The sequence below is a fragment of the Astatotilapia calliptera genome, chromosome 23 (genome assembly GCF_900246225.1).
Source record: "Astatotilapia calliptera chromosome 23, fAstCal1.2, whole genome shotgun sequence".
NCBI lineage: Eukaryota > Metazoa > Chordata > Actinopteri > Cichliformes > Cichlidae > Astatotilapia > Astatotilapia calliptera.
In genome coordinates, this window is record NC_039323.1 from 29,740,715 (window position 1) to 29,753,564 (window position 12,850).

General features: G+C 42.1%; 1 protein-coding gene across 5 annotated transcripts in view; it reads left to right on the forward strand.

Annotated features, from left to right (window-relative positions):
* Nucleotides 1-963: 963 nt before the first annotated feature.
* The window catches only part of LOC113015756 (dedicator of cytokinesis protein 9-like), a 64,799-nt gene continuing 52,912 nt past the window's right edge, over nucleotides 964-12,850 (forward strand). For 2 of the 5 annotated variants that reach the window (XM_026157979.1, XM_026157994.1), the window contains exon 1: nucleotides 965-1,608. In XM_026157979.1, the coding sequence (XP_026013764.1) occupies nucleotides 1,495-1,608 (114 nt within the window). In that variant the 5' untranslated portion in view covers nucleotides 965-1,494. Of the gene's footprint in view, nucleotides 1,609-12,850 lie in introns of all 5 variants that reach the window. The other 3 variants (XM_026157996.1, XM_026157997.1, XM_026157980.1) reach the window with 2 other exon arrangements.

Below are 12,850 nucleotides of genomic sequence, written 5' to 3' on the forward strand. Positions count from 1 at the left end.
ATGGGCCGAAATAAAAATGTCCTCAGTACAAATAAAATCAATGTTTAAACCTAAAGTAAAAACAAGGTCCAGTGTGTGTCCTTTGGTGTGTGTGGGACCAGACACATCCTGAGTAAAATGAAAAGAATCCATGACGCTAAGGAAACCTCTGGCAAAGAGGTCAGAGTATATATTAAAATCCCCGACTATGCTTCAAAGTCGAGGATAAAAAGTCACTGAACTCCTTTAAAACATACTGTTTAGGCCACACACTACAGCGCAGTAAAACGGATCTTTATTTCCAATTCTAACCAGCTGTAGTTCAAAGGATGACAAATGTCCGACAAACACCGCAGCGACACCTCCTCCTCGACCCGACGTCCGAGGCTGGCTGATGAAGGAGTACCCACTCGGGGAAAGTTCGATGAAGGATGAAAAGTCACCATCGCGCTGCCAGGTTTCAATTAGAAATAAGAAGTCCAGTTTCTTGGAAAGAATAAAATCGTTCAGCAAGAACGTTTTATTAGTCATTGATCGAGCGTTAATATATAATGTACTATTCCTGCATTTACCTACTTATACTTAGAATTTTCCAATTGTCATTTAAGGCATCGTTTGTTATTCAATCATTAGTGTTACTTTACTGCCTCTGTGTAGTGAATAAAACATTATAAGTGTTAAAGTACACTGTAATTATTCCAGCAGGTGGCAACGTTAGCCCGTGCCTATGACTAACCGGTGTGTGGTTTTCCCTCATCTAATCTCAAAAATCAAGTTTTCCTATATATATTTTCCTATATAGTCCTTTTATGAATATATAAAACAAATAACCCTAATTGCAATGGAAAACACTGAAGCTTTTAATATTGGAAAGAGACAGAAAACACTTAAACCTCACATCATCTATACCACGGAAAAACATTAGAACGTTTCCCGTTTCAAGGGTAGTTAATATGGGCCACAGCTCAACTCAAGGGCTCTGATTTCCGAGGCTCCCTTTTCACAGCGGGTAGCTCGTCGTGTTTAATTTTGTAGTTTTACAAATTTCCTTCCTGACTCAAGTCCACAGGCCATATGTATTTCCCACTGGAATCGAACCACCTGACAGCAGCTTTCACTATCGTATGAGGAAACAATTACACTATGGAGTCACAGAACTTGGCCAGATAGGCACATGATGGCTGAAAAAGCTCTGTCCTAATGACTAAAGGAGGCGTGTCTGTTTGCGAAAGGGACCTCGGCTGCCGGGACCAGACGCCGCAGGATTTTGGATGTTGCTCTCTGGTCGCTGTTGACTGGGGACGCAGTCGCCAGGTATCCTGGGCTACACTGTCCGCTAGCGTTAAGTTTACGAAAAGCATGACGACAGAATAAAACTGCACGATTCTGCGCTTAGGCAAGTCGGACATCCCGGAGCGCAGAGTATCTACGTTTTGCAGCGACAGCTTGTAAACAACCTCGCACACCGTGTGCTCGTCGCGGGACCTGTCTGTCTGATGAAAGGTGGGCTATACTATGGCTGCTGCGCCACTGGAGGCGAGGAAGTTTACCCGGGGTCTCAACAAACCGGGAACCGCCGCAGAGCTGAGGCAGAGCGTCTCCGAGGCTGTCAGGACGTCAGTGTTGATGGTAAGAGAAAGGCTCTTACCAAGGCAAGTGAATGAACATATTTGACCCACTGTGTATCATGCAGTGTACCTTTGGAGTAGTTTGCTTCGTTCTTGCTACAGAGGAGAATTTGTTTGGTGCAAAGTTCAGTGCCTTGCTCAAAGGCAGTACTTCTAAAGAATGGCGTGTTTTACTGTATCAAAAACATTATGTTCAAACTGCCAATTTCTGGTGCATATACTTTACACTCGCCACGACCTACTGTTTTCCCGAAGAGGTTGCCAGGTAACTGAAATATACACCAGCTCTAACGTAATGAAGGCTAAACACACCCATCCATACACATTCTGTCATCTGACCCGCACAGTTTCATCTTTTAACTAGACAATGACCAAACGGCCACACAATGACAAAGGTAACAAAATATGCCTGTCTTATTTCAAATTCAAATTCAAATTCAAATTGTTATTTGTCACGTACACAGTCATACACAGTATGATATGTAGTGAAATGCTTGGACAACTGCTCGTGACCTAAAGAAAACCAAAAAGGAAAAGGCTATGAATAAGATAGGAAATAAATATGAAAAATTAAAAAGGGTAAATTTAACTAGGAAGGAATAAAATATAAATTAAGGTTATAAATGAAATAACTGTACAACACAAATTAGAATGAAGGGTAGGGCTGCTCGATTATGGCAAAAATGATAATCACGATTATTTTCACTGAAATTGAGATCACGATTATTTGACGATATTTATTTAACCCTTTAAGACCTACTATAGAACCAAGTCCGCCAGAGCTTATATTATTTTTTTTACATGTTGTAGTGCCATTTGTGGGAGCATTTCAAGTTGCTATACAACTGTTATAGCCCATATTTTAATAATATGTATGCATTAAGTCCATAGTAACTACATTAATTGCAAAAAAGTGCAATAAACTACAAAAAAAATTGAAAATCGTTTTTGTTTTTTTTACATATATTTCTACTTGGAGAAATTTAAGAGGTTTATCCCTCAAAACTTTAAATACAAAAAAGTTGCAAAAAATAGTTTACAACAACAGGAAATTTATTTTGAGTGTCTTCATAGTTTTATTTTGGAGATACACCAATTTTTATATACTGCAGGAAAAACGAAAAAACAATCCTATGATGCAAATTTGCTAAGAAAACAGCATGTGCATCAAAATAAACTATTTCCAGCAGTGCAATTCGAGTTCTAAGCATCCCAGAAACTATTCAGAAAAGTCTAACATGACCAGTATAGGTTTTTAAGGCCTACAAGTAAAAAACTACATTTTCCGCGAAAATGACGTCACTTCCGGTTTCGGGCAGGAAATGGCGGACATGCGATCGTTCGCGCTGACGTCTGTTTCACTGTGGGAAGTCTTACGAACAGCTGATCGGATTGGCAAAGCGTGTTTCTGGAATATTATGTTTTTGTTCCTGCAAGCGCTTTTTATGCAATTTTTGCAAAGCTTTATGTGGAAGGAAACCGTGACCGAGGACAAGCTGATGGCATAAGATGTAAGTTTCATATGCAAAACAAATTATTGCGCTAGCTTACATGGTTCCGGTTCTACAGGGATTTAAAAATAGTTATGCAAAACGGAGCATGCTGCTTTGACCGGCTTTAAAGGGTTAACAATGACTTTAAAAAAAAAAATAAAATAAAATAATAATAATAATAATAATAAGGGGCTAATAATCGGCTCTGTCATTTTTAATGATCGTTGAAAGCCCAGATCGTAATCGTGATTAAAATTCGATTAATTGAGCAGCCCTAAATGAAGGGTAAATTTAATTGGGAAAGAATAAGATAAAATATATAAATTAAAGTTGAAAATAAAATAACTGTACAACAAAATACAAAACTATATAAGAATCCATCCATCCATCCATTCGCTTCCGCTTATCCTTTTCAGGGTCGCGGGGGGCGCTGGAGCCTATCCCAGCTCTCATAGGGCGAGAGGCGGGGTACACCCTGGACAGGTCGCCAGTCTGTCGCAGGGCCAACACACAGGGACAAACAACCATTCGCACTCACATTCACTCGCACATTCACACCTAGTGACAATTTGGATTATCCAATTAACCTATCCCCTCAAGCTGCATGTCTTTGGACGGTGGGAGGAAGCCGGAGTACCCGGAGGGAACCCACGCAAACACGGGGAGAACATGCAAACTCCACACAGAAAGGCCCCGGCCTGATGGTGGAATTGAACTCAGGACCTTCTTGCTGTGCGGCAACAGTGCTAACCACCATGCCACCACTATATAAGAATGTATGAAGAAATATAAATAAATATATACACAATAACAGCAGCTGTACAAGTATTAACTGGAAATGAAGAATGTAGTGTCCAGTGTTGTGCAATCCACATTATGTCTTGTGCAGTGCAAATATGCTTAAAGTGATTTAAGTGATGAAGTGAAAACAATGTCCAGAATGTCCAGTGTGTGTGTAAGAACTGTATGTGTGGGTCAGTACTGTGTGGTGGTGTGATTGAGAGACCGTATCGCCTGCGGGAAGAAGCTCCTCCTCAGTCTCTCTGTGTTGGTCTTCAGGGAGCGGAATCGCTTTCCTGACCTCAACAGAGAAAACAGTCTGTTGTTGGGATGGTTGAGGTCCTTCACGATCTTCCTGGCCTTGGTCCAGCACCGCCTGCTGTAGATTGAGTGCAGGTCAGGGAGCTCGGAGCGGATGGTGCGCTCAGCTGACCGCACAACCTTCTGTAGAGCTCGTCTGTCCTGCACGGTGCTGTTCCCGAACCAGGTTAAGATGTTTCCCGTCAGGATGCTCTCTATGGTGCAGGAGTAAAAGTTCCTGAGCACCTTGGAGGGCAGTTGGAAGTCTCTCAAGCGTCTGAGGTGGTAGAGACGCTGACGGGCCTTTTTCACCACGGTGTTGATGTGACAGGACCATGACAGGTCCTGCGTGATGTGAACTCCGAGGTATTTGAAGCTGTCCACTCTCTCCACTCTCATATTTACAGTATGAAGGAAGATTATTCTGCACTTGTGTGCTCTGTGGCACATGTAATAGTAAAACAAACAAATAAAAAATGTATCATTCCTGACCAGCTCATCAGGATAGTTAAAAATACTGCAGTGGGGTTTTCACATGTAACTATGTCTATGTAAAGAGTGGAAACAAGGAGAAATAAAACAGCTCTGTTTAAGAGTAATGTGATCCACCGGTGCCTGTAAAGCTCACAAATTGTTGCATGACTGTCATGTCATAAATTCTTGTCATCGTCAGACTCAGAAAACAGTGCATCCAATCAAGGACTGTCCAACACATAACCCCTTAAGCCATATAATCTTTTGTTTTTAAAGCACGGATTAGATTAATATTTAAGTCATATTTATTTTTGTCATATTTTAAATGTTAAGCTTCAAAGATATTGGTAGGCTGAGTTTACTACCTTTACCTCCCCCTTGCTTTAATTTATTATATTAAGATAACTGACTTATCATTTAGACTTCTGTCAAGCCCTTATATCTTGTTTTCTGTTTCTCTCTTTGCAAATTGAAATATTAAATAAAAGTTAAGATGAATAACTACATACATGTATATATCTAAATTTAGTAATATCCTTCTACGATTTTTCACAGGTAAAAATAGGATTAGTGAAAATAGTTAGCAGAAGCCTGAAAGATATCTTTTCAGTTGTTAATTTAAGTTAAAAACTCTGGTCCAGCAAAAATGAGGTTGGCTGGTGTTGGACTGTGGTTGCTTGGTGGTTTAATCAACAAGGATACAGGATTGAGAAAAACACAGGAAGTGTTTGGTAGATGGGCATGGGCTGCTGTACATACAGCTCTTCAACTTACATAAAACAATCCATTATGTAGTGTTAGTCTTCATTTCTGTTATGTCACAGTAGACTATTAATTCTGTCTTAGGCCAGTGTGTGGAGTGGCATAATGGATACTGAATCAAATCTCTGGGTTGTGTTTAATAATGGATGAGATGATGGCTATTTTTAAACTTGCCCTCTTTCTCTTCCATAATGTGGTGTCACATTAAGCACCCGCGGGGTCATCAATTATGAATACCCGCAGATGCAATAAATCGTCTAAATTCAAGAGTGAGGCCAGTTCTTGGAACAAGTGCTCGTACACACGCTGTAGTGTAAACAAAGTGGAGGCCAAGCAGTAGAGCTAAGGAGCTAAGGACAGCCTATGGCATTTTAATAATGACTTCCAACTGTGGGAAATGTTTACTTAGACATTTTATACATCATTCTGCCATTTCCCTGCCTTGCCTTTACCCACTTCTTCATACTCATGCCCAGTTAAATTCTGTCTTTTTCTTTTAATATTTTAGGTTCTTTGTTAATGAGCCTGAATAACCTCGTGGCCCCTGTAAATGTGTGAAAGTGAGAGACACTAACCATATAATGTGCATCCTGATACCTTAATATCACCTCCCATTTTCGGTGGAACCGTGGAACCACTTAAGAGTCAATTCCACTCCAGAGGATTTGGTCTGATTAGAGCATTAAAAGACTGGCAGAGATAAGCTGCAGATTTGCAGATGCTTTAGCACTGCTGACCTATATCTGTGACATGATACAGGGGCTGTGATGGTGCCGGCCGTTTGGTTGTCTGCTGGTTTTTGTGGTCCTGAGTTGCTATGACTGATCGCTGAGCCTAAGCCTTTTCAAACCATGTGGTTTCCATGCTTTCTTTCTTTAGGCTGCCTCATGCTCTGTGTCATTACCACCCTTACAGTGAAGTAAACACTGTGGTCAGTCTGGTGTAGAGGAGACTGCAGGAGAAACATTATTTCTTTTTTATTCGTTGTAAGAAAACAACAAAAGTCAACATCACTGTAATCTGAAATTCCAACATCATGACATGATTTTGACATTTTGCCAACCAAACCAAACCAGACAGGCCACTGATCCTTTTAATGCCCGCAGGCTCACAAATGAAGAAGCTGCTTCTTGTTTGAACGCCACGTCATGTTTTTTGGATTGTCTCTGCATGTTTTTGCCGTGTTTTTATTTCTGCTGCATAGCCTGCAGCTGTAATTTAAGTGAGTGTATAGGAGAGGCTTCAACTTGTTGCAAAATGTTTTGTGTGTTTTGACGTTGCTGTTTTGTTCATTGGAGGTTTTTTTGCCTCAGATTTTGCAGGAAGCATTTATTGCATTTCAACTGAAGAGTCTTTTTCAGAGCTCAACAAATCTTAATTATTCTGTGAACAAATGAAACAAGACTAAGATAATCCCAAATTAAGATTTCTTCTTTGTTTAGCCAGATTTTCCTGCCATCGTGATTGGCAAAGCCATAAAACACATTGTAGAGCTAAACATGATAATTACTCATGTATAGTTTTATCTTTTATATGTAAAATTGTAAATAGTTACACTTTATAAGTATGATATTTCATGTAATTTTATGTATTTGTTGTCTGAACTGGATCGTTATAAATTGTTTGATGTTGTTGTTAAATTTCTTATTTATTGTTTTTGTCTGACCTGCCAGGTCAAGCGTGACACGTAGACTTTTGGCTAACTCTGGCATACTGACACTGATGTTCATTAATCAGAATCAGAATCAGAATACTTTATTGATCCCTGGGGGAAATTATTTTTTGTTACAGTGCTCCATTTTAAACCAACATTAAGACAAGACAGACAATACGCTAACTAAGAATAGTACAATATATACATATATATACATACATACATACATAAGTCACTTATAAATAAATAGTTGGAAAAGAAACATGTGTAGCTGTAGCAGCAAACAGTGTGTTAAGTGGATGCGTTGTACAGGGAGATGGCCACAGGCAGGAATGATTTCCTGTGTCGTTCAGTGGTGCTTTTCGGTAATCTCAGTCTCTCACTGAACGAGCTCCTGTGACTGACCAACATGTCATGGAGTGGGTGGGAGGTGTTATCCAACATTGTCTTTATCTTGGACAGCATCCGCCTCTCCGACACCACCTTGAGGGAGTCCAGCTCCATCCCCACAACATTGCTGGCCTTACGGATCAGTTTATTAAGTCTGTTGGCATCTGCGACCCTCAGCCTGCTCCCCCAGCATGCAACAGCATAGAGGATCGCACTGGCCACAACAGACTCATAGAAAATCCTCAGCATTTTCTGGCAGATGTTGAAGGACCTCAGTCGCCTCAAAAAATAGAGACGACTCTGGCCCTTCCTGTAAAGTGCTGTGGTGTTTTTAGCCCAGTCCAGTTTATTGTCAATGTGTACTCCAAGGTATTTATAGTCCTCTACAATGTCAACACTGACCCCCTGGATTGAAACAGGGGTCAAGTGTTTCCTGGTCTTCCTGAAGTCCACGATCAGTTCCTTGGTCTTTGCCACGTTGAGCTGCAGATGATTCTGCTCACACCACGTGACAAAGGAGTCGACCACAGCCCGGTACTCTGTCTCATCATCCCTGCTGATGCATCCAACCACCGCAGAGTCATCAGAAAACTTCTGAAGATGGCAGGTCTCTGTGCAGTGGCTGAAGTCTGTGGTGTAGAGGGTGAAGAGGAAGGGGGAGAGGACAGTCCCCTGTGGTGCCCCTGTGTTGCTAATCACCTTGTCAGACACACACTGTGGGAGACGTACATATTGTGGTCTTCCTGTCAGGTAATCAACAATCCAGGACACCAGAGAAGCATCCACCTGCATCGCTGCTAACTTATCACCCAGGAGGGTCGGCCTGATGGTGTTGAAAGCACTGGAAAAGTCAAAAAACATGACCCTCACAGTGCTCGCCGGCTGGTCCAGATGGGTGTAGACACGATTGAGCAGGTAGATGATGGCGTCCTCTGTTCCGAGACGAGGCTGATAAGCGAACTGAAGGGGATCCAGATGTGGTCTTACTATGGGTCGCAGCTGGTCCAGGATGAGCCTTTCCAGGGTCTTCATGATGTGGGAGGTCAGTGCCATGGGCCTGTAATCCTGGGGGCCACTGGGACGAGGCGTCTTTGGTACAGGGACGAGGCATGATGTCTTCCACATCACCGGGACATGCAGACTCAGACTCAGCATAAACAGTTTATGAAAGACTCCACACAGCTGGGGGGCACAGGTCTTGAGGACAAGGGGACTCACTCCGTCTGGTCCAGCAGACTTGCCTGAGTGAAGTCTCCTCATTTGCATCTCAACCTGGTATTGAGTGAAGGTGATGGGTGGGGGAGGGGTGTCAGGAATCTCACAGGAGGCAACATGTGAAGAGAGAGGCTGGCACAGTGGTGTGGCTCTGGATTCCAGGCTGACTGCAGGTGAGGTTGTGGGGGTGGGAGCAGACACTGTGGTGTCGAATCTATTGAAAAACAGATTCAACTCGTCGGCTCTATTCTCACCTCCCTCAGCTCCCCTGCTGTTGGTTGGCCTGAATCCAGTGATGGTCTTCATGCCCCTCCACACCTCTCTCATGCTGTTCTGCTGGAGTTTCCACTCCAGCTTCCTCCTGTAATTGTCCTTAGCCTCTCTGATCTTGTCCTTTAGTAACACCTGGATCTTCCTCACCTCCTCTTTGTTGCCCCCTCTGAAAGCCCTCTTCTTGTTGTTGAGGAGGGCTTTGATGTCCTTAGTCACCCACGGCTTGTTATTTGGGTAACAATGAACAGTCTGAGCTGGAACAATGGAGTCGGTGCAGAAAGTTATGTAGCCTGTGATACACTCAGTAAGCCCATTGATGTCCTCGGCGTGAGGCTCACAGAGTGTTTCCCAGTCGGTCACCTCGAAACAGCCCTGTAGTTCCGCTATTGCCTCCTCTGACCACCTCCTAACAGTCCTGGTGGTCACAGGTTCCCTCCTCACAATTGGCACATAGCGGGGGGTGAGGTGAATCAGGTTATGATCTGACCTACCAAGTGGGGGGAGGGAGGAGGAGCTGTATGCATCCTTGACGTTAGCATACAGTAAGTCTAAAGTTTTGTCTCCCCTGGTGGGACAGTCCACATATTGTTTGAATGTTGGTAGTGTATTGTCCAGTGATACATGGTTGAAGTCACCCGAGATCACAATAAAGGCACTCGGGTACTGAGTCTGTAGCCGAGCTATGGCAGAGTGGATAGTGTCACATGCAGCTGTGGGGTTAGCAGAGGGGGGAACATAGACAGCCACCAAGATGACGTGAGAGAATTCCCTGGGTAAATAATACGGCCTGAGTCCAACAGCACACAGTTCAGTGTCCGGGCAACAAATCCTTTCTTTGATTGTTATGTTGGCAGGGTTACACCACCGGTTGTTAACTAAAACAGCAAGCCCACCTCCTTTACGCTTACCGCTAGCGATGCTGTCCCTGTCCGCCCGAACAGTGTGGAAGCCTTCCACGGAAGCATTCTCATCGGGAATGTCCTGGTGCAGCCATGATTCGGTGAAACACATCAGGCTACACTCTCGGTATTCCACTGTCTATAAATACTTTCAAATAACCATCATGAAAAAAAAACCCAGTGGCTATTTCAATCAGCTGTGTAGTCACTTGTGTCTGCAAAAAATGGGCAGTGACCAGAAAATATTTTATCTGACCCAGATGACACAATTGCATATCCAGTTCTGTGGAGCATGTGCAAAAATAGGTTTTCGGTGTGGACAACATTCATGGCCTCTTTGGTTGCTTGAGGATCCTGACATGTGAAAGTTGGACAAAAAGCGATACAATTAGAAAACTTGAAGCCTACTTAGATTGAAACAAAAAACAGCAACAGTGTGCTAATTTTAAAGCTACTAAAAGTCTATCCGAACATGTTTGTTTTTTTGTTTTTTTTTGAAATAAAAACGTTCTTCTGCAGGGTTCATGTGGACCCTGTTTCACTCTGCCAATACCTGCAGGCACTCAATACCCAAATCACAGTGGAGTGCATTCATTACTTTTAGCCTAAATTTACGTCCATGATGAAACTTATGGCCTCTGTGCCTGAGATGAAGAGAGGAAGCACAGTAACACTCAAAGAACAATGGGAACATGATCTGAGCCCTTCACATTTCAATGAGACTGTCCTTGGACCCATAGCTGGACTGGTCATTGGGCATACTGGGAATCTGTCCGGTGGGCCGATGGTAATTTTTCGTTTTTATGCGCTGATTTTTTTTGTTGTTCTGTTTTTTCCCCGTAACGGTGTAAACAATGAAAGGTGGCGGATTGGCCAGATGCTGGCAGATGTGTAAAAATAACTCAATTGTTTGGTGGTGGCTATGGCGGAGCTTCCACAGATTCAGTAAAATTAGAAAGTGGTGGAGGCCAGCAGGTGGATGAGGGAAAGGGGAGGCAGCTGCTGCTACTTCAATCACGAAACTGATCAATGATCAGCTGATTGGCTTTTCTGTCACAAGTCCCGTCTGTCTTGTTTGTTTATCGCCCACTTTGCACCAGAAAGAGGAAACCAGTGGCAGCAGCACGTTTAAGCTTGATCAGCTGTTGTTAGAATTGATTTAATATTACTTTCTAGTATCAGCTGATGTTTGCTGGAGCCACAGCTGTAAAAGCTGCTGGTCTTGATATCGGTTTGGATATCTGGGAAACATGAAGATGAAACCAGGAGATGTCCTTACTGAATCATCAGAGCTGAACAGGTGATGGAGAAACAGGTTTACCTTTTAGGTGACATGAATTAGTTGAAGGGAAGTTATGAACTGTTTGAGAGACAAATAACACCAGTATCCTTTTTTACTTAGCTGACATCTGGTAACTGTGTAGGGGCGGCTCTAGCAAAGTTTTGCCAGGACGGCAGGTAGGGCATTAACAGGGAAAGGGGGCACAAAGAAATACTTTTCTTTCTTATTCTCATTTAAAACGTCTAGCAAATATCAGTTTTTAGTTATTTTGTTAGTTAGTTTTTTGTTAGAAAAAATATTTTGCCCTGCCATGATGTTAATTGATGTGGTAAATAAATAGTTCATGAAAACATCACTAAATCTGTCATTTATTATTTTTAATATTCAGTAATGGTCATGTTTTACCTCTAGTCTTCTCTGTCTTAATGTCAGGTTTCCACCATGTGTTGTAGATAGTTTAGGAGGTTAACTCGACCAAGCAGTCTTTGGGTTTTGGCTAAGTACTGTTTAGAATACCAGAATAGGGAGTGTAGGTTTAAGTTTTAGAGTGATACATATATACCAACAAGACAGTGTACATCACTGTCACAACGACGTTTGTTTTCATTCAAAGGCTTTATGGTCCATCCATCCATCCATCCATCCATCCATCCATCCATCCATCCATCCATCCATCCATCCATCCATCCATCTTCATCCGCTTTATCCGAGGCTGGGTCGCGGGGGCAGCAGCCTAAGCAAAGAGCTTTATGGTTTTTCCTATAATACCTGGTGGACCGGTCTGTAGTCAAAATGCCTAGGCTGATTTTTTTGTCCCAGTCCAGCCCTGCTTGGACCCCTATAGGGTCCCTCTCCCCATAACCTCAACTAACTTAAAAGTACCTGTGTTTTATTGTTTGTATTCATTGAACAAGAGCCATATCATGGATGGATAATCATATAATATCCTTATTATTTTGTACCGTATTTACCATATTATCTTCCTGATTTTGCCTGTCAGCCTATAGTCTTACCCCATTAAAATGGAAAAATTGCATTCCTCTTTTCATCCTAGATGGTTAAGAGATGCTGTGTGTAATTGAACTGATTAAATCAAATCAAACCACATTAGTGAAACCATTCGTTTGCTTGCTCACACTGGGCAGTGTTACAGTGTTTGGGCAAAGCTTTTAGTGACCATATATCTGGAGCTTTTTTGTTGTTTTGTTTTGTTTCATAGAAAGCTTTTTCAGAATATATTCAGGTTAGAAGTGTCTCCTGGCTTTTTCCAGCAAGTTATCGGGGTTGTTGCACTGTTAGTATCAGCCTCTGGGAGGCAGCATTGGTCCATGTCTCCTGGCATTACAGGCTTCAAGTTACTTTAGAATAAAGACTTATTCAAGGATGTGCACATGAGAAAAGCATAATGTTTGCTTTGCTGACTGAGGGCGATTTTCCTGTTTTTGTTTTGCAGTCTGCTTTACAACACATGGAAAAAGATCAAAAAGTATTTGTATTTATTGAAAGGGAAACTCAAATGAATATATACATGCAGGTTACTGTCCTTACTTCTAAAGGGAGCTTTCAAAAGTGAAAACAGAATGCCTGTTGCAAGTGATTTGAGAATTTAGTAGCAAAAATATCCTGCAGAATAGAGAATTAATGTCAACTGTGGAGCTCTGCTGTGCAGGTCTAAAGACCATGTTATCGTTTTTCAGTTCATTATTTTGTTTAGTTTTTGC